The 23,190-nt window shown below is 49.5% G+C and overlaps 1 protein-coding gene across 4 annotated transcripts in view; it reads left to right on the top strand.

Moving 5' to 3' along the window:
• LOC141241617 (vang-like protein 1) overlaps positions 1–23,190 on the top strand; it is a 191,929-nt gene that overhangs the window by 122,203 nt on the left and 46,536 nt on the right. For all 4 annotated transcript variants that reach the window (XM_073668786.1, XM_073668785.1, XM_073668783.1 and 1 more), the window contains one exon: positions 2,531–2,756. In XM_073668786.1, coding sequence (XP_073524887.1) covers positions 2,531–2,756 — 226 coding nt within the window. The remainder of the gene's footprint in view (positions 1–2,530; positions 2,757–23,190) is intronic.

Raw genomic sequence — 23,190 nt, 5'->3', positions numbered from 1 at the left:
GGGGAATATGAAATTTCTCGCATCCTTGACTCTAGACGGTATAGAGGTAGTTTGCAGTATCTTGTGGCCTGGAAAGGTTTCGGACCCGAGGATAACTCTTGGGTGAGGTCAGATGATGTTTCCGCGTCCAGACTTATCAGAGCGTTTCACAGGAGATTTCCTGATAAGCCTGGTCCTAGGGGATCCGGAGGATCCACTTAGAAGGGGGGGTACTGTTAGAACCTTGCTGTTAGGTTTTTTTTCCTTTGCTGGTCACATGACCTTGTTGGCCTATTTAATCCTGCTCCGCCCTTCTGGCTTTGCTGGACTTCATTGTATATCTACTTTCTAGCTAGCCTGTGCTCTGTATCTAACTCTGTTAGTTTGCTTGGTCTACGGACCTCTAGGTTCTATCTATTTTGTTTGTTCGTCTGTCTGCTGCTATTTCTGTTAGGAGGTGTCCCATATTCCTCCCAGTCCTTAGTACTTGTAGGGATTCCCTCCCCAAATCTATAGGTCTCCGTACAGACTAGATTAGGACTTTAGCAGGTCTGATCGCAGGATCAGGTTCCCTGTTACATCGTAGGGATTCAGCTGAGTCTTATAGTAGGGACAGATCTCCTCTCTTTCCTTAGCTTTGGTAGCAGAACATAACATTCATGACAACCCGCTCGATCATCTGGGCTGGAGTGTAGGACTCTGGCTGCAGCCACTTCTGTACAAGATGCAGAAGGTCAAACATTTGGGAGCGAGGTGGTTTATCACTTCAATATGCCCAGTGGTGGACCCTTTGGGCTCTGACTGACATAGTAACTCCAGCATGTGCCAGTATCTCAGTTTTTAACTTAGAGTACTTCTGTGCATCCTGTAAGGCTAGATCATAATAAGCCTTTTGGGGCTCACCAGTCAGATAGGGTGCCAGCACCTCCACCCACTGCTCTGGCGGCAGCTCCTCTCGCTGTGCCACCCTCTCAAACACAGTCAAGAAAGCTTCCACATCATCGCCCGGGGTCATTTTTTGCATTGCTCGTCTTACCGTTTTCTGGATGTACAAATCATCACCTGGAGTTGGGAGAGGGGCTGCCGGCCTCCCATGAACCGCCTCTGCGAGCAACTCCATCTGCTGTTGCTGCTGTCTGAGGTGGTCTTGTTGGTGTTGCTGTTGTTGGTGGATCTGTTGCAATAGCAACTTGCTTGTCTCCTGCTGGGCTAGCACAAGATGCATGACCAGGTCCTCCATACTGTTTGTCTTTGTTTCCTGGCTTATGGCGCCTTTACCCAGGACATGTGTTTTGTCCTCAGCCGTTACACGTGCCTCCTGGGGATCTTGCCAACACTTCTACCGCCAACTTTGGTAGATTGACTCACTCAGCTGCACACTTAGGTAGACACAGGTACGCTGTTTCTTTAAATCTCTTGTTGGTTTATTGGAATGTGGAATAAACCAACAATGAGTCCATGAAAATAAACAGAGCCTTTTGGGCAAGGCGGGAAAACAAATAAAACAAAGTGGTCACACACAACACAGTCCTTGTGTTTGCCCGCCTGCTCAGAGTTTAGCAACTCCACATGGTTCAGGTCAGCACAGAACACACATCTCCTATCTGGAGTTAGCCTTTCCAGATACACTGAGCAACTAATGCCTCAGCAGGCTGTGTATTTAAACCCCAGACCACACCCTGAGGTGGAGATATGGTGAATGACCTCCCATCCTTCACAATGGTCATTCACAAAAAACACTCGCTTTTAAAATGGAGGTTTAACCCTCTCAGCAAATAACATGCTGGAGCAAACTTCATTGTTTCAATTCACGGAAGCTAATAGCCTCCATGAAACATATCTTCCCTCTATCACCTTACCAGTGACTTTGTCACAATATGCATACTGGTGTAATGAGTCCCGATTAGCTTTTAGTATTCTCCTGTTTATTTTTACTTTTATTTATTCACGTTTTCTTTTATTTTTTTGGATTTAATAAAATATTGAATTGTATATGATTTATTAGTTTTTTTGTGTTAAATACTCTAATTTGGGAGTGATATGTCTAATATTGGACATTTGTCGTAATTTAAAATATTAATTCTGGCCTAATGCATATCCCGTGCAGCAATGCAAGTGAATGTGCTGTGTTCAGCAATGTACCATGATACCGAAAATATGTCTCCCATATCTATAGAACCTACACCTGTCACTAAAAACCCAATGTTCATATCTGGTAACGTTGCCCCGCGAAGTCTGGGACATTGGCCATGTGGCTGTATAGGCTCTTCATGACTTCAGTGAAACCAATTACAAAGGGACAGAAAATTGTCACCACACAAAGCTGATGTTTTATATTGGTATTGACCACTTCACAGGAGATGGCTGCATCCGGGACCCTCTGCTCAGCAAGGGGTCGTTCAACAGATGGAAGAGATTGTGAGCTCTTCTTTCCATGGCTTCATAGTGAAGCCATGCTCCTATGCTCTGTATGAGGGTGACCATCTTCTATATGTTTTGCCCTGTTCTGGATTACACAGTATATAGAGCCCATATTTCTTTCTCTCCTCAGGTTGGTGGTTTCTGTACATCACTCCTTCTCTCTGGTTCAGCGCATGGATAACAGGATGAAGTCTGGATCAGGAATTGATCCCAGAGAGGCCGCACAGAGCATCTTTCCTCACATCGCTCAGAGTCTACAGCGCTACCTCCGCTCCACGAGACAGACTCACCTATACAGCATGGAGGCCATCGTTCAGCACCTGACCCTGTGCCTGACTCACAACATGTCCCCACAGGTAACACACTACTTGGTGTGCCGAAATATTCAATTCCAAAATTACACCAAACTATTCATAGAATCCTAGAATGTTAGAGATGGAGGGGACCCTCAGAGTCATCGTGTCGAACCCCCTGCAGGTTTCACTAAACCATCTCAGACAGATGTCTGTCCAGCCTCGCTCCAGACTTTTAAGCTCATAGTCTTCACAGTTCCACTCTTGAAAATAAGTTCTTTTCAGTTTCCCTGGTGGTCTAGGACAGTGATGAAGGTAATGTAAGTGTCCTTCATGTTCTAGGAGAGCGATAAGGTTAATATCAGTATGTCTGGTCTTCTAGGGCAGTAAGGGGGTTATATTCTGTATTTCTCATGGTCTAGGGCAGTGAGTAGGTTAATGTCAGCATCTCAGGTGGTCTAGGGCAGTGGAGATTTTAATGGTTGTAATAATCACCTAGGCAGGTTAACAAGGCAACAATATTTTATTCCTTACATCCAAGGTTTTACAACAACTCCAAGTAAATGGCCAAAATACATTGCCCCCATTGCACAAGATCCCATACTCACTGTCTCCCAGCTTATGGTTGGCCCACAGATTTCATATCTCAAGCCAGTATAATCTGTATTCACAGTCCACACTCCTCCAGACGACAGATAAAACAATACAAGCACAGGTATCCAGTAGTGACAGTTCTTAATAAAATTAATCAAATCCAATTGACATATCCCACAACTGTAGCACATTTATCCAGCCAAGTTGGCAACCAATTTCCAGTCTCCATACACCATCCATCCATGGGCTCCAGGACCTCAGCTGAGATCCTCTCCCTTCAAAGTCATTCCACTAACTCCTGACTAAACATGTGGCTTAATCATTCCCTCCCTGGGATCGGCCCCCTAAATGAGCAGAAGTGTTCACACCCTCCCCCTTAAACATTTGCTTTTAGCTCAAAGAGAGAAGATTATTCCAGAAGCCCTTCACCTGGGACTGCATGTGAGACCCCCTGTGGTGACGGCTCCATTGGGTCTACTATTCCCATCCACAGAATGGGACTAGTGTCTGTTAGAACAATGATTGAAGGCCCCTGAGATACTAACAAGATTAATGGAATGATGGCTTTCATTAATTACCAATCTTGGGTCTGGCCTTATGTATGCATAAGGTCCAGCCTACATGTCTTCCTCTGCTTATTGTCACTGAATGGAAGCATTGATGCCTGAGGCTGAACTGACTAGCAAACAAATCACTAATAAAACACAGAAAGCAAATCTCTATTAAAACACAATAATAAGATCGACGTAACCCGTGCTCCGTACTGGAAAAAGTCTGCATCCCTTGAAGCAGTGAACTTCGCTCTACATGCATTGGCTCCTCACAATATTCATGGTGGTTAATAGCAGTTGTGGAGTTATACTCAGTTTCCTAGTCGTTTATGGTGGCTGTGCCTCATCAGACAGGAGCAGGGAGGCATAAGGAGCTACATACCACTATGCCTCATCAGACAGGAGCAGGGAGGCAGAAGGAGCTACATACCACTATGCCTCATCAGACAGGAGCAGGGAGGCATAAGGAGCTACATACCACTATGCCTCATCAGACAGGAGCAGGTAGGCAGAAGGCGCTACATACCACTATGCCTCATCAGACAGGAGCAGGGAGGCAGAAGGAGCTACATACCACTATGCCTCATCAGACAGGAGCAGGGAGACAGAAGGAGCTACATACCACTATGCCTCATCAGACAGGAGCAGGGAGGCAGAAGGAGCTACATACCACTATGCCTCATCAGACAGGAGCCGGGAGGCAGAAGGAGCTACATACCACTATGCCTCATCAGACAGGAGCAGGGAGGCAGAAGGAGCTACATACCACTATGCCTCATCAGACAGGAGCAGAGAGGCAGAAGGAGCTACATAGCACTATGCCTCATCAGACAGGAGCAGGGAGGCAGAAGGAGCTACATACCACTATGCCTCATCAGACAGGAGCCGGGAGGCAGAAGGAGCTACATACCACTATGCCTCATCAGACAGGAGCAGGGAGGCAGAAGGAGCTACATACCACTATGCCTCATCAGACAGGAGCAGAGAGGCAGAAGGAGCTACATACCACTATGCCTCATCAGACAGGAGCAGGGAGGCAGAAGGAGCTACATACCACTATGCCTCATCAGACAGGAGCCGGGAGGCAGAAGGAGCTACATACCACTATGCCTCATCAGACAGGAGCAGGGAGGCAGAAGGAGCTACATACCACTATGCCTCATCAGACAGGAGCAGGGAGGCAGAAGGAGCTGCATACCACTATGCCTCATCAGACAGGAGCAGGGAGGCAGAAGGAGCTACATACCACTATGCCTCATCAGACAGGAGCCGGGAGGCAGAAGGAGCTACATACCACTATGCCTCATCAGACAGGAGTTGGGAGACAGAAGGAGCTACATACCACTATGCCTCATCAGACAGGAGCAGGGAGACAGAAGGAGCTACATACCACTATGCCTCATCAGACAGGAGCAAGGAGGCAGGAGGAGCTACATACCACTATGCCTCATCAGACAGGAGCAAGGAGGCAGAAGGAGCTACATACCACTATGCCTCATCAGACAGGAGCCGGGAGGCAGAAGGAGCTACATACCACTATGCCTCATCAGACAGGAGTTGGGAGACAGAAGGAGCTACATACCACTATGCCTCATCAGACAGGAGCAGGGAGACAGAAGGAGCTACATACCACTATGCCTCATCAGACAGGAGCAAGGAGGCAGGAGGAGCTACATACCACTATGTCTCATCAGACAGGAGCGGGGAGGCAGAAGGAGCTACATACCACTATGCCTCATCAGACAGGAGCAGGGAGGCAGAAGGAGCTACATACCACTATGCCTCATCAGACAGGAACAGAGAGGCAGAAGGAGCTACATACCACTATGCCTCATCAGACAGGAGCAGGGAGGCAGAAGGAGCTCCATACCACTATGCCTCATCAGACAGGAGCAGGGAGGCAGAAGGAGCTCCTCCATACCACTATGCCTCATCAGACAGGAGCAGGGAGGCAGAAGGAGCTACATACCACTATGCCTCATCAGACAGAAGCAGGGAGGCAGAAGGAGGTACATACCACTATGCCTCATCAGACAGGAGCAGAGAGACAGAAGAAGCTACATACCACTATGCCTCATCAGACAGGAGCAGAGAGACAGAAGGAGCTACATACCACTATGCCTCATCAGACAGGCGCAGGGAGGCAGAAGGAGTTACATACCACTATGCCTCATCAGACAGGAGCAGGGAGGCAGAAGGAGGTACATACCACTATGCCTCATCAGACAGGAGCAGGGAGGCAGAAGGAGTTACATACCACTTTGCCTTATCAGACACGAGCAGAGAGACAGAAGGAGCTACATACCACTATGCCTCATCAGAGAGGAGCAGGGAGGCAGAAGGAGCTACATACCACTATGTCTCATCAGACAAGAGCAGGGAGACAGAAGGAGCTACATACCACTATGCCTCTTCAGACAGGAGCAGGGAGACAGAAGGAGCTACATACCACTATGCCTCATCAGACAGGAGCCGGGAGGCAGAAGGAGCTACATACCACTATGCCTCATCAGACAGGAGCAGGGAGACAGAAGGAGCTACATACCACTATGCCTCATCAGACAGGAGCCGGGAGGCAGAAGGAGCTACATACCACTATGCCTCATCAGACAGGAGCGGGGAGGCAGAAGGAGCTACATACCACTATGCCTCATCAGACAGGAGCAGGGAGGCAGAAGGAGCTACATAGCACTATGCCTCATCAGACAGGAGCGGGGAGGCAGAAGGATCTACATACCACTATGCCTCATCAGACAGGAGCAGAGAGGCAGAAGGAGCTACATAGCACTATGCCTCATCAGACAGGAGCAGGGAGGCAGAAGGAGCTCCATACCACTATGCCTCATCAGACAGGAGCGGGGAGGCAGAAGGATCTACATACCACTATGCCTCATCAGACAGGAGCAGAGAGGCAGAAGGATCTACATACCACTATGCCTCATCAGACAGGAGCAGAGAGGCAGAAGGAGCTACATACCACTATGCCTCATCAGACAGGAGCCGGGAGGCAGAAGGAGCTACATACCACTATGCCTCATCAGACAGGAGCAGGGAGGCAGAAGGAGCTACATACCACTATGCCTCATCAGACAGGAGCCGGGAGGCAGAAGGAGCTACATACCACTATGCCTCATCAGACAGGAGCAGGGAGGCAGAAGGAGCTACATAGCACTATGCCTCATCAGACAGGAGCGGGGAGGCAGAAGGATCTACATACCACTATGCCTCATCAGACAGGAGCAGAGAGGCAGAAGGAGCTACATACCACTATGCCTCATCAGACAGGAGCAGGGAGGCAGAAGGAGGTACATACCACTATGCCTCATCAGACAGGAGCCGGGAGGCAGAAGGAGCTACATACCACTATGCCTCATCAGACAGGAGCAGGGAGGCAGAAGGAGCTACATACCACTATGCCTCATCAGACAGGAGCAGGGAGGCAGAAGGAGCTACATACCACTATGCCTCATCAGACAGGAGCAAGGAGGCAGAAGGAGCTACATACCACTATGCCTCATCAGACAGGAGCAGGGAGGCAGAAGGAGCTACATACCACTATGTCTCATCAGACAGGAGCAGGGAGGCAGAAGGAGCTACATAGCACTATGCCTCATCAGACAGGAGCAGAGAGGCAGAAGGATCTACATACCACTATGCCTCATCAGACAGGAGCAGAGAGGCAGAAGGAGCTACATACCACTATGCCTCATCAGACAGGAGCAGGGAGGCAGAAGGAGCTACATACCACTATGCCTCATCAGACAGGAGCCGGGAGGCAGAAGGAGCTACATACCACTATGCCTCATCAGACAGGAGCAGGGAGGCAGAAGGAGCTACATACCACTATGCCTCATCAGACAGGAGCAGGGAGGCAGAAGGAGCTACATACCACTATGCCTCATCAGACAGGAGCAGGGAGGCAGAAGGAGCTACATACCACTATGCCTCATCAGACAGGAGCAGGGAGGCAGAAGGAGCTACATACCACTATGCCTCATCAGACAGGAGCCGGGAGGCAGAAGGAGCTACATACCACTATGCCTCATCAGACAGGAGCAGGGAGGCAGAAGGAGCTACATACCACTATGCCTCATCAGACAGGAGCAGGGAGGCAGAAGGAGCTACATACCACTATGCCTCATCAGACAGGAGCAGGGAGGCAGAAGGAGCTACATACCACTATGCCTCATCAGACAGGAGCCGGGAGGCAGAAGGAGCTACATACCACTATGCCTCATCAGACAGGAGCAGGGAGGCAGAAGGAGCTACATACCACTATGCCTCATCAGACAGGAGCAGAGAGGCAGAAGGAGCTACATAGCACTATGCCTCATCAGACAGGAGCAGGGAGGCAGAAGGAGCTACATACCACTATGCCTCATCAGACAGGAGCCGGGAGGCAGAAGGAGCTACATACCACTATGCCTCATCAGACAGGAGCAGGGAGGCAGAAGGAGCTACATACCACTATGCCTCATCAGACAGGAGCAGAGAGGCAGAAGGAGCTACATACCACTATGCCTCATCAGACAGGAGCAGAGAGGCAGAAGGAGCTACATACCACTATGCCTCATCAGACAGGAGCCGGGAGGCAGAAGGAGCTACATACCGCTATGCCTCATCAGACAGGAGCAGGGAGGCAGAAGGAGCTACATACCACTATGCCTCATCAGACAGGAGCAGAGAGGCAGAAGGAGCTACATACCACTATGCCTCATCAGACAGGAGCAGAGAGGCAGAAGGAGCTACATACCACTATGCCTCATCAGACAGGAGCAAGGAGGCAGAAGGAGCTACATACCACTATGCCTCATCAGACAGGAGCAGAGAGGCAGAAGGAGCTACATACCACTATGCCTCATCAGACAGGAGCAGGGAGGCAGAAGGAGCTACATACCACTATGCCTCATCAGACAGGAGCAAGGAGGCAGAAGGAGCTACATACCACTATGCCTCATCAGACAGGAGCAGAGAGGCAGAAGGAGCTACATACCACTATGCCTCATCAGACAGGAGCAGAGAGGCAGAAGGAGCTACATACCACTATGCCTCATCAGACAGGAGCCGGGAGGCAGAAGGAGCTACATACCACTATGCCTCATCAGACAGGAGCAGGGAGGCAGAAGGAGCTACATACCACTATGCCTCATCAGACAGGAGCAGAGAGGCAGAAGGAGCTACATACCACTATGCCTCATCAGACAGGAGCAGAGAGGCAGAAGGAGCTACATACCACTATGCCTCATCAGACAGGAGCAGGGAGGCAGAAGGAGCTACATACCACTATGCCTCATCAGACAGGAGCCGGGAGGCAGAAGGAGCTACATACCACTATGCCTCATCAGACAGGAGCAGGGAGGCAGAAGGAGCTACATACCACTATGCCTCATCAGACAGGAGCAAGGAGGCAGAAGGAGCTACATACCACTATGCCTCATCAGAGAGGAGCCGGGAGGCAGAAGGAGCTACATACCACTATGCCTCATCAGACAGGAGCAGGGAGGCAGAAGGAATAATGTGCCGCTATCCTGCATCATACAGGAGCAAGGAGGACAGAGATGTGATTACCATTGTGCCACATTAGACAACAGGAAAGAGTCAGAGGAAGCTGCATATATTAGGAATTGTGGTTCTGTGCTCCCACCTGGGAATGGATTATGTCTGGTGCTGTGCTACTGCCTGGGATGGATTAAGAGTAGCAATGGCCCCGGACAGTTTAGAAGGCGCGCCCCCCCCCCCACCTGATGTATCACATGTCACATGATCCCCTGTGATAGTTCATGTGAAATTAATTTGGCACAATATTAATATATTAATTATAATATTTTTTTCAGGCTGTGTGCACACTATGCGTTTTTAAGCGTTTCCGCAGAGGCAATTCCGCTGTAGAAACGCTTAAAAAACACATGGTAGAAGGTCTGCCATGTTCCCAATGATAATCCGCGTGTGCTGTGCACATGCTGCAGAAATTTCCGCTGCGGATTATCATTGCGGAAAAAAACGCAGCACTGCCAATTATTTTGCGGGTGCGCGGAGTTTTCGCCGCCATTGATTTGCATTGAAACGCATGTAATCCGCATCACTGTATATGTACATGCAGAATCCATGCGTTTCAATGGTACCCGGGTCTCGAAAAGAGGAGACTCTCCTCTGGACCCGGGTACCATAGAACCTGTAAAACAAGAATAAAATCAAAAATATACATTATACTTACCTTCTGATGGCCTCCGGTGTCTTTATCCGATGCGTCCTGGCTGCCGGCAGCTCGCGGTAGACTAAAGGACCTGCCGTGACGTAATTTAGTCATGTGACGGGTCACGTGACCGCTGACGTCGGCAGGCCATCAGAAGGTAATTAGATTTTTATTTTTTATTTTTGACCATTCTTTCGGTCACACTATATATGCCGGTTGCCGGTTGCATGGATTTATATAGTGTGACCAAGTTGTCAAGCACTTTCCAAGTGATGCTAAAATCACAACCCGCATGCAGAAATGTATGTGAAGAACGCTTCACATCCGCATGTCCCTGGCAGGAAAAACGCATGTACAATCCGCATGTACAATCCGCATGTACAATCCGCATCTACAATCCACATGTACAATCCGCATGCACAATCCGCATCTACAATCCGCATGTACAATCCGCATCTACAATCCACATGTACAATCCGCATGTACAATCCGCATGTACAATCCGCATGTACAATCCGCATGTACAATCCGCATGTACAATCCACATGTACAATCCGCATGTACAATCCGCATGTACAATCCGCATGCGTTTTTTCTGCCAGGGAGATGCAGAAATGCTCAAAAAAAATCCGCAGCATTTCTGCATCATGGGCACATAGCCTTACATTAATTGTATGACTCAATATTGAGCACACATAGCCATCTATACACAGCGGGAAGCCGCACTTAGCCATCTACACACAGCGGGAGGCCGCACGGCGCCATCTATACACAGCGGGAGGCCGCACAGTGCCATCTGAGGCCACACGTAGCCATCTATACACAGCGGGAGGCCACACGTAGCCATCTATACACAGCGGGAGGCCGCACGTAGCCATCTATACACAGCAGGAGGCCGCATGTAGCCATCTATACACAGCGGGAGGCCGCACGGCGCCATCTATACACAGCGGGAGGCCGCACGGTGCCATCTGAGGCCACACGTAGCCATCTATACACAGCGGGAGGCCGCACGTAGCCATCTATACACAGCGGGAGGCCGCACGTAGCCATCTATACACAGCAGGAGGCCGCACGTAGCCATCTATACACAGCAGGAGGCCGCACGTAGCCATCTATACACAGCAGGAGGCGGCACGTAGCCATCTATACACAGCGGGAAGCCGCACGTAGCCATCTATACACAGCAGGAGGCTGCACGTAGCCATCTATACACAGCAGGAGGCTGCACGTAGCCATCTATACACAGCAGGAGGCTGCACGTAGCCATCTATACACAGCAGGAGGCTGCACGTAGCCATCTATACACAGCGGGAGGCCGCACGTAGCCATCTATACACAGCAGGAGGCCGCACGTAGCCATCTATACACAGCAGGAGGCCGCACGTAGCCATCTATACACAGCAGGAGGCGGCACGTAGCCATCTATACACAGCGGGAAGCCGCACGTAGCCATCTATACACAGCAGGAGGCTGCACGTAGCCATCTATACACAGGAGGAGGCTGCACGTAGCCATCTATACACAGCAGGAGGCTGCACGTAGCCATCTATACACAGCAGGAGGCTGCACGTAGCCATCTATACACAGCGGGAGGCCGCACGTAGCCATCTATACACAGCAGGAGGCCGCACGTAGCCATCTATACACAGCAGGAGGCCGCACGTAGCCATCTATACACAGCAGGAGGCGGCACGTAGCCATCTATACACAGCGGGAAGCCGCACGTAGCCATCTATACACAGCAGGAGGCTGCACGTAGCCATCTATACACAGCAGGAGGCTGCATGTAGCCATCTATACACAGCAGGAGGCTGCATGTAGCCATCTATACACAGCAGGAGGCCGCACGTAGCCATCTATACACAGCAGGAGGCTGCACGTAGTCATCTATACACAGCAGGAGGCCGCATGGTGCCATCTATACACAGCGGGAGGCTGCACGTATCCATCTATACACAGCAGGAGGCCACACATAGCTATGTATACACAGCGGGAGGCCGCACGGCGCCATCTATACACAACGGGAGGCCGCACGGCGCCATCTATACACAGCGGGATGCCGCACGTAGCCATCTATACACAGCAGGATGCCGTACGTATCCATCTATACATAGCAGGAGGCCGCACGTAGCCATCTATACACAGCGGGAGGCCGCACGGCGCCATCTATACACAGCGGGAGGCCGCACGTAGCCATTTGTACACAACAGGTGGCCGCACGGTGCCATCTATACACAGCGGGAGGCCAGACGTAGCTATCTATACACAGCGGGAGGCCGCACGTAGCCATCTATACACAGCAGGAGGCTGCACGTAGCCATCTATACACAGCGGGAGGCTGCACGTAGCCATCTATACACAGCAGGAGGCTTCACGTAGCCATCTATACACAGCAGGAGGCCGCACGGCACCATCTATATACAACAGGAGGCCGCACGGCGCCATCTATACACAGCAGGAGGCCACACTGCGCCATCTATATACAGCGGGAGGCCACACGCAGTCACGCACACACACACAAACATATACAGACATATACATACATATACGCATAAACACATTTGAAACACAAAAATACATATAAACAGACATCACACAATGATATCTGCACACACACACACACACTTACTCACTCAATGACTCACACATACACACACACTCACTCACTCACTCACTCAATCACACACACACACACACACTCACTCACCATCCCCCGGCTCCCGTCGTGCAGCTTCGCTCTGGTGCAGCGGTACAGGCCGGGCGCGCACTGCGTGACGTCACACTAGCAGACACGGCCGCGCACAGGGCCGTGTCTCCTAGCTGTGATGCGGCTGGGCCAGCACACAGCGAAGTTAACAGGTGCAGTGCTGGCCCAGCCGAAGAAGAAGTAACGGCCGTGCGCTGCTGCTGGGGGAGCGGTCAGGGGGCCCCCCCACCTCTGACAACTGGTATTTGCCATGGCGCCACACATATTATAATGAGGGCAATCTGGCCATGGACCACCCCGGAGCCCCGGGCCCCCTGGAGCCACGGGGCCCCGGGCGGTAGCCCAGATTGCCCTCATTATAATCCGCCTATGGCTACTCCGGTCACAGGCGCTGCCATTGTTCTGACTGTGACATGCATAAGCAGTGCTGTTGCTTCAGAAGCATCCAGCACCTATTAAAAGTAACACATGCACAGGAAACAGGAAGTGTTGTGCTCCATAAGCATCCAGCAAATAGAGGGGTTAACACAGTCACAGAAGACAGGGAGGGTTTTAGCAGAGCAACAGGGGGATTGTGGGGAAGTTGTATACTGTCTGGCTGGAGCCCAAGAGAAAGGTGGTTTATGATCTGTATCTCACAGAATCTCACATCTGTATCTCACATCTGTATCTCCCTGGGTGTCATTTCTCCCAGGAAGTCCTCTAATGTAGCTTGTTGCAGAAGCAATGGCAGCCCGTCCAACATCAACTCGCACTTGTCGGTGGTGCTTTGACACACACACATCTTTCTTTGCGCATTTAATTTCATGACTATAGAGTTGGACAATGGCCTGATCTGTAATGCGGTATCAGAAATAACATGCATAAGTACGTCCAATCCACATTAAAAAAGCAGCCATAGAGTGTCCGGGAACCTTTCCACACACTTTTCTTAGCCTGGACTGCTTCTCGGCAGGGTTGCACGATCCCACCAGAGAATCCTCTGGTGTGCCTTGGCTTCTACCTCAGGAGAGTTCATGATAGCGCTAAATTTACAGCTGCTATGGGGCTCTTGAGCGGGGGAGAAAGGTGAGCCCTCAGAATCAAATCCTCTGGTGGGCACAATGTTTTTCAATCTGAAACAGCTTCTCAGTGGGAGTTGTATTTCACCACAGCCATATTCTTTAGCTCGGTGAAAGGACTGGCATAGAGGGAAACCGTACATACCACGGCTGTCATTTCTCCGTCACCAGGTTCCGCCCATTGTCACACACGACCATGCCTGGCTGTATGTTCAGCGGTGAGAGCCACAGATCAGGATGCTGTGTTACAGCTTTCAACAACTCTGCAGCGCTGGGCGGTTTGTCACCTAAGCATTAAGCATGTTATCTTCAGCACAGCCTGTTGCCGCTTGGCCAAGGCAGTGCTGCAGTGCTGTCAGCTTGTGACTGATGTGGTTATTTCGGAGATGGAGGAGGAGGTGCATGAGCTGAACAATGTGATTACATTGAAGTGAAATTGGTGACGCTATTTTTTATACTAAAGAAAGATCCTACTGTTTTGTTTTTTTTAACGTTATTTTTTAAGACAAATGCATTCACCGGGAAATGTCATTTTAACATTTTACAACCTTATCTGGCAATGTGGTGTGGGACACATCATCAGACACATCCTGTTTTATTTATGATGGAGGGACTCTGAAAGTCATAATGCCTACTTTTATAGGGCCATCAAACTGCCATTACTATTCTTAAAAGGCCAGCAGTCGGCCCTCGCTATTGTTAGAGAGCCGGCTATGCTTTGTTGTTCCCATTATTAACAAGTGGGTCTCATATACTGTTATTGACGCGCCCCCTGGGCCATATTCTTTAGGGGAATACCCGGAGCCGGATCAGATGGGGGTTGTAGTCTTCCGAGTGGCTGTGACCCGGTCCGTGCCCAGGGTGTCAAGCTCAGAGTATGTGGCAGTCCTACAGATGTTATAAAGTTCTTTGTGTCGACTACGCCACCCGTTGTATTGCGGTCACTACGGCCGCCGCTGCAGCAGGGTCCGCTGAGGCTGATGGTGTTGGTGCAGCTTTTGATAGTATAACCCCCAACGGGTGGGGTATAGCCTCAGGGGGTCAGGTGCAGAGGATGGGGGTTGTGGTGGTGCAGCATAGATGGTAATTAAAGACGGAGTCGGGTTGTGCAGTTTAGGGTATTTACTTACTGCTGATGTTTCGGTCACTCCAGCTTCAAGTGACCACCCGAGCCGTGCTGCGTCCACCAGGTCCTGGATTCAGCCAACCCCCAAGCAAGTCCGGAGCGTGACCCTGAGCCCTCCTTCCTGTCCTGTCTTCTGGCCGTCCCCACCAGGGATCCACCTAGGTCCAGCTCCCTCGGGCCTTCTGTTGGGAAACCCTTGGCCTTGGGTTCCCTGACCCTACTCGTGGTTTGCCTTCAGGGTGGATGTGGTGGGTGGCCGTGGCAGATCCTGCCCACGGCCTCCGGTCTCTGGCTGAGGTGTGCTTTAGCCCCCACCAGTTTGGGATCCGGTACCCTTTTGCCAACTCTTCACCCTGTGTTGGTATGTGGGTTCTTAGAGTTCCTTTTCGTTTCCCCCTCTGGGTCTCTCTTTCTTCTCCTCTCTCACTCTGGCTCAGGCTGCTCTGCTCCTCTCAGACTGACTCCTCACAGGCTTACTGACTGACTGACTGATCTTAGATGGTGCCCACCTTAAATACTCCCTCTATGTGTGAGCTCAGGTGACCAGCACCCAATGAGCTCCTATCTTTACCCAGGCTGCTCCCCCTATCTGCCCCTACACTACTTGGGATGTACCACCCCCCTCCCACTCCAGCCAGGAACAGACTCGGTCGTACCTGCACATTTCTAAGTGGGAGTACCGTTGGTCTGTTCCTCGGAAATGGGATGTGTGTAGTGCATGCAGCTTTCTGGACTCAGTCCCACACTCCATCCTTACCCGGGAGTGGAATATCACACCTCTGGATTGAGGTGCAATACCCCTGTAGCAGCCGAATCCTCAGGGTGCTACATTATTGCATATCCAGTGACTGCAAAAGCTGCCAAAAATTTGGACGCAACCCAATACCCCTTTGAAGAGACATAGAGGAGGGTCTCAGTAAAAAAAATGTTCCCATTATAAAGGAGCGGGTCTCCTATAGTGGTAATGCCCATGCTGTGACTGCAAGGGCTGCCAAAATTTGGGAAAAACACCACTACGAATTTAAAAACACATAGAGCCGGACCATAGTAACAAGGTATGACATGTTCCCATTAGAAAGGAGAGGGTCTGCTATACAGTTATAGGGTATGCAGTCAGTCCAACGGCTGACCAAATTTAGGAAAAACCCCACTAACAATTTAAAAACACATAGAGCAGGGCCACAGTAGCGACAAATTCCCATTAGAAAGAAGAGAGTCTCCCATAGTGTTGGCCTATGCAGTGAATGCAAGGGCTGCCAAAAATTGGGGGGCACTCCAATGAACCTTGGAAGAGACATGGAGGAGGGCCTCATAAAAAAATGTTCCCATTAGAAAGGAGCGGGCCTCCTATACTTGTAATGCCCATGCACTAAGTGTATGGGCTGACAAACATTTAACCCTGGGGGGTATACATGAACATACTCTATAATTTATTATTTTTACGGGCATCATAAACACCCTTTAAAAAAATTATGTGGGTGCTGCATCACGGACCACAGTCACCCTGGTGATATGGTGGTGGAGGATGAGGAGAAGGAGGAGGACAAAAGCAAATAGCCAAAATCAGGAAGTGTATACCCATGTGTGGGTGTGAAAAGGTGCATGGGAATACACCTCCCAAGAAAAGACAGTGGATCTGAGTTTATGTTGCGCTGCTATCATCTGATGGTGTTGAGAAGTCTGGACCAATCCAGCTCTTGTTCATTTTTATAAGAGTCGGCCTGTCAGCATTTTCAGTTGACAGGCGGATGCACTTATCAGTTATAATTCCACCAGTGGCACTAAAAACCCGCTCTGATAAAACGCTAGCGGCAGGGCAGGCCAGGACCTCCAAGGCATAGAGAGCCAGTTCATTCCACGTATCCAGCTTGGATACCCAATAATTAAAAGCCACAGAGGAATCACGAAGGACGTTGGTACGGTCGGCAAGGTACTCTCTCAGCATCTTCCCAAACTTTGCACTCCTTGTGAGAGTACCCCCGCGCCTCAGGGCCTGTGCAATGGGAGGGTCTGAGAGAACTCTCCCAGAACTTTGACAGTGTACCCCTGCCTCTGCTAGATTGCATTTGTGTCTCTCTTGCCTGTAGTCCTTGGTTGTCCAACGAAGTGTGCCCTCTGCCGCCAGCGTTTTCAGATGGGAATTTTTTAATAGTTCCGCAACAAGGGCCTTCTGGTACTACCCCATAAACTCAGCCATGCGTGCCAGACTGCTAACAGGCAAGACTTCCCTGTCCTCACCAAGCGGATGACTGACCATGCTCTCCTCCTCCTCCTCTCTGTCCTCTGGCCATCCACGCTGAACAGACAGTATGACAGCTGTGCAGGTAGTACCATCTATAGTGTATGAAACTAGCTCCTGTCCTTCCTCCTCCTCCTCTTCCTCATTGTCACCCAATCCACCAATGGGTAGGATTTGAGAAACCTCTGAACCACGAGGTTAAGCACATGGGCCAGGCATGGTATGTGTGTGAGCTTGCCTTGCCTCAGAGCCGCCACCAGGTTCCGGCCATTGTCACACATGACCATGCCTGGCTGTAGGTTCAGCGGTGTAAGCCACAGATCTGCCTGCTCTTTCAGAGCTATCCACAACTCTTCAGCATTGTGCGGTTTGTCACCTAAGCATATTACCTTCAGCACAGCCTGTTGCTGCTTGGTCGAGGCAGTGCTGCAGTGCTTCCAGCTTGTGACTGATGTGGTCATTTCGGAGATGGAGGCTGAAGAGGAGGAGGAGGCTGAGGAGGATGAGGTGCAGGAGCTGTAGACCGTGGGGGCAACCCTGATTGACCCAGGGCCCGCAATCCTTGGCGTCGGGAGGATGTGTTCCGTCCCAAGGGCCGACTGGGTCCCGGCTTCCACAATGTTAACCCAATGTGTCAGCGAGATGTACCGTCCCTGCCCACAAGCACTTGTCCACATGTCTGTGGTTAGGTGGACTTTCCCAGTAACTGCGTTGTTGAGGGCACGGCTAATGTTTTGGGACACGTGCTTGTGTAATGCGGGGACGGCACTCCGGGAGAAATAGTGGCGGCTGGGGACCGAGTACCGAGGGACGGCCGTCGCCATCAGGTTGCGGAATGCTTCCGTCTCCACGAGCCTAAAAGGCAACATTTTGAGCGCAAGCAGTCGTGAAATGTGAGAATTTAGTACTATGGCCTGTGGGGCGTTGGCTGCATATTTGTGCTTGCGCTCCAAGGACTGGGGTATGGACAACTGAACGCTGCTTTGGGACAAGGACATGGACTTGCTTCCTGATGCTGCTACTTGAGAGTGCACAACGACAGGTGCAGGGCAGGAGGCATCTTCGCATGCACCATGGACAGGGGATTGGCTTGCATGCACAACAACGGAAGAAGCAATGGTGCCACCTGCAGACACTGTTCCGGACCCTGGGGTTCGGCCCACAAAGTCGGGTGCTTTGCTGCCATGTGCCTGATCATGCTGGTGGTGGTCAGGCTGGTAGTTTTACCACCCCTGCTGATGCTGGCCTGGCAGGTGGTGCAAATGGCCTTTTTGGGGTTATCGGCAGAGTCTTTAACCCCTTAATAACATCTGACATACTAATACGCGTCTGTGCCCTGGGACTTAAGAGCCAGACCCGTATTAGTACGTCATCGCGATCGCGCGCGCACACAGGCTGTGTGGGCACGATCGCCGCCGGGTGTCAGCTGATTGTCACAGCTGACACCCGGTACTATGTGCAGGGAGCGGTCCTGCACCGCTCCCAGCACATTAACCCCCGCGATGCTGCGATCGAAGTCGATCGCGGCATTGCGGGGGCAAGGGGAGGTGATCGGCGATACTCACCTCCTCTTCCGGCTTCCAGCGCAGTCTGCAAAGGCTTCCCGGGTGTTGCCATGACGACCCGATGTCGTCATGACAACATCCGGGTCACCAGAGAGCAGGAAGATTGCTTAGACATGCGCAGTGCATCTCCAAGCAATCTTCACACTGTGCATTTCTGACAGCCTTCATGGCATAGGGATGGTGCTCCATTCCTGTGCCATGCAGGCGATCAGAAAAAAAAAAGTGAAAGTCCCAGAGTGGGACAAAGTAATAAAGTGTATAAACTGTGTGAAAGTGGAAAAAAAAAAAAAAAAATGTGCAAAAATATTATAAAAAAATAAAAAAATAATACACCAAAAATAAAAATATAATGTACCCATCAATAAATATTATTATAAAAAAAATAAAAAAAAAACAATAAAAGTACACATATTTGGTATCGCCGCGTCCAGAAAAACCTGACGTATAAAACTGTCCCACTAGTTAACCCCTTCAGTGAACACGGTAAAAAAAAAAAAAAAAAAAAAAACGAAGCAAAAAACAATGCTTTATCACCATACCGCCAAACAAAAAGTGGAATAACACGCGATCAAAAAGACGCATATAAATAAAAATGGTACCGCTGAAAACGTCATCTCGTCCCGCAAAAAACAAGCCGCCATACAGCTCCATCATCCGAAAAATAAAAAAGTTATAGCTCTCAGAATAAAGCGATACTAAAAAATATTTTTTTCTATAAAATAGCTTTTATTGTGTATAAGCGCCAAAACATAGAAAAATGATACAAATGTGGTACCGCTGTAAACGTACTGACCCGAAGAATAAAGCTGCCTCATCAATTTTACCACACGCGGAACAGAATAAAAAAAAAAAAAAACAATTCCTGAATTGTTGGTTTTTGTTTATTCTGCCTCCCAAAAATCGGAATAGAAAGCGATCAAAAAATGTCACGTGCCTGAAAATGGCACCAATAACAACATCAAGTCATCCCGCAAAAAACGAGCCGTCACATGACTGTCTGCCAAAATCTGGAAAAATTATAGCTCTCAAAATATGGCGATGCAAAAACTAGATTTTACAAAAAATGCGTCTTTTAGTGTGTGACAGCTGTCAGTCATAAAAACCCCATATGATTCTGGCATTGCTGTAATCACACCGACCCGAAGAATAAAGTCGTCTAATCAATTATACCGCACAAGGAACGGCGTCAAAAATAAACTCTTGGGTTAGGATTGGGCTAGGGTTAGGGCTGGGTTTGGGGCTAGGGTTGTGCTGGGGCTAGGGTTGTGCTGGGGCTAGGGTTGTGCTAGAGTTAGGGCTGGGGTTGGGGCTGGGGTTGTGCTGGGGCTAGGGTTGTGCTGGGGCTAGGGTTGTGCTGGGGCTAGGGTTGTGCTGGGGCTAGGGTTGTGCTGGGGCTAGGGTTGTGCTGGGGCTAGGGTTGTGCTGGGGCTAGGGTTGTGCTGGGGCTAGGGTTGTGCTATGGTTAGGGTTGTGCTAGGGTTAGGGCTGTGGTTGGGATTTTTTTCAAAAGTAAGAAAAAAAGATGACGATATGGCGACTAGTGTTGAGAGCAAGTGCTCGCTACTTGAGTTTGCATCGGGTGCTCTGGTATGCATTGAGTATCGTGGGTATTTGAGTGACATGCTCGAGTCTCTGCCCCATATGCTTCGCGGCCAAAAAACTTTACGGGGATTGCCTGCCATGCACGAGCGATCCCCGCATGTTTTTTTTTGGGTGTCTAATAACCGTGAAACATGCGGAGCAGGGACTCGAGCATGTCACTCAAGCACACGCTGTACATGGTGCATACCTGAGTACCCGATGCAAACTCAAGTAGCGAGCACTTGCGCTCAAGAATAATGACAACTTATTCAATATGATGACCTAATGTAAACAAATTCTGTGCCGTACCTCTGGGTTCAAAATGTTCACTATACACCTTAATAAAATCCTTGAGGGGTATAGTTTCCAAAATGGGGACACTTGTGGGGGAGCTCCACTGTTTAGGCACATCACGGGCTCTCCAAACGCAACATGGTGTCCGCTAACAAATTGAATGGAAAATCGGCTCAAATTGTTAGCGGACGCCATGTTGCGTTTGGAGAGCCCCTGTGTGCCCAAACATTGGAGCTCCCCCACAAGTGACCCCATTTTGGAAACTAGACCCCCCAAGGCACCTATCTAGATGCATAGTGAGCAGTTGCAACCCCCAGGTGCTTCACAAATTGATTCGTAAAAATGAAAAAGTGAAAAAAAAAACACTTTTTCATTGTTACGAATCAATTTGTGAAGCACCTGGGGGTTCCAACTGCTCACTATGCATCTAGATAGGTGCCTTGGGGGGTCTAGTTTCCAAAATGGGGTCACTTGTGGGGGAGCTCCAAAGTTTGGGCACAGAGGGGCTCTCCAAACGCAATGTGGTGTCCGCTAACAATTTGAGCCGATTTTCCATTCAATTTGTTAGCGGATACCATGTTGCATTTAGAGAGTCCCTCTGTGCCCAAACATTGGAGCTCCCCCACAAGTGACCCCATTTTGGAAACTAGACCCCCCAAGGCACCTATCTAGATGCATAGTGAGCAGTTGGAACCCCCAGGTGCTTCACAAATTGATTCGTAACAATGAAAAAGTGTTTTTTTTTTCACTTTTTCATTTTTACGAATCAATTTGTGAAGCACCTGGGGGTTGCAACTGCTCACTATGCATCTAGATAGGTGCCTTGGGGGGTCTAGTTTCCAAAATGGGGTCACTTGTGGGGGAGCTCCAATGTTTGGGCACACAGGGGCTCTCTAAACGCAACATGGTGTCCGCTAATTATTCAAGCAAATTTTACAATCAAAAAGTCAAATGGCGCTCCTTCCCTTCCGAGCCCTACAGTGCGCCCAAACAGTGTTTTTTCCCCAAATATTGGGTATCTGCGTGCCCAGGGGAAATTGCACAACAAATTTTGCGGTCCATTTTTTCTTGTTACCCCTGTGAAAATAAAAAAAATTGGGTCTAAAGTAACATTTTTGTGAAAAAAGTTAAATGTTCATTTTTTTCTTCCACATTCAAAAAATTCCTATGAAGCACCTGAAGGGTTAATAAAGTTCTTGAATGTGGTTTTGAGCACCTTGAGGGGTGCAGTTTTTAGAGTGGTGTCACTTTTGGGTATTTTCTGTCATAAAGACCTCTCAAAGTGACTTCAAATATGATGTGGTCCCTAAAAAAATGGTTTTGTAAATTTTGTTGGAAAAATGAGAAATCGCTGGTCAACTTTTAACCCTTATAGCTCCCTAACAAAAAAAAATTTTGGTTCCAAAATTGTGCTGATGTAAAGTAGACATGTGGGAAATGTTATTTATTAACTCTTTTGTGTGACATATCGCTCTAATTTCAGGGCTTAAAAATTCAAATTTTGAAAATTGCAAAATTTTCAAAATTTTCGCCAAATTTCCATTTTTTTCACAAATAAACGCAAGTGATATTGAAGAAATTTTTCCACAATCATGAAGTACAATATGTCACGAAAAAACATTCTCAGAATCAGGGGGATCTGTTGAAGCGTTCCAGAGTAATTACCTCATAAAGTGACAGTGGTCAGAATTGTAAAAATTGGCCCGGTCATTAACGTGCAAACCACCCGCGGGGCTTAAGGGGTTAAAAAACAACCAGACCCGGGAAGACCTAGCAGTTGTACTGGCAACTTCCTTCGTGTTGATGTTACGGGGAACTGTTGCCCGCCTTCTGTCTGCGGCCACCACACTGCTTCTTCCTGCCTGTTGGGGTGCTCTGCCTCCCTCCCCCTGTGTGCTGCTGTCCTCGCTCTGCATGTCCTCCTGCCAGGTTGGGTCAGTTACTATATCATCCACCACCTCGTCTTCCATTTCCGCACCCTGGTCCTCCTCCTGACTTTCTGGCAATTGTGTCTCATCATCGTCCACCTCTTGTGACACTTTCCCACCGTCGCCTTCATGTGACCGTGGCTGCTCAAATATTTGGGCATCGCTACATGCGATCTCCTCTTGCCCCACTTCAAGTGGACCGGGCGAGAGTCCTGGATCTATAAATGGAAAAGTGAACAGCTCTTCAGAGTGTCCAAGTGTGGGATCAGTTGTCTCCGGGCACTCAGCATGGTGGGAAGAAGGAGGATCAGGGTGAGGAATATGCGGTCCAGACTCACGGCTACTGAGACTTGACCATGTGGAAGACAGGGTGGTGGTGGTGGCTAAGTGACTGGAAGCATTATCCGCTATCCAACCAACAACCTTTTGACACTGCTCTGGGTACAATAGTGGTGTGCTGCGGTCCCTTAGAAACTGGGACAGGAAGGATGGGCGAGAAGATGTGGGTGTTTGTTTTGGCACAATTTCAGCTTGCCCACAGCCTTGTCCTCGGCCTCTGCGTGCACCATTACCATCACTTCCAGTTCCCCGTTCCTTGCCACGTGCCTTGCCCATTTTAAATGGAGGACAATATCTTCCACGCTCACTACAAATG

Source organism: Phyllobates terribilis, unplaced genomic scaffold (genome assembly GCF_046119375.1).
Source record: "Phyllobates terribilis strain yellow unplaced genomic scaffold, ASM4611937v1 Scaffold_2__4_contigs__length_985480577, whole genome shotgun sequence".
Classification (NCBI taxonomy): domain Eukaryota; kingdom Metazoa; phylum Chordata; class Amphibia; order Anura; family Dendrobatidae; genus Phyllobates; species Phyllobates terribilis.
Note: the sequence above shows the minus strand (reverse complement) of the source record. Positions and strands in the feature narration are given on the sequence as shown.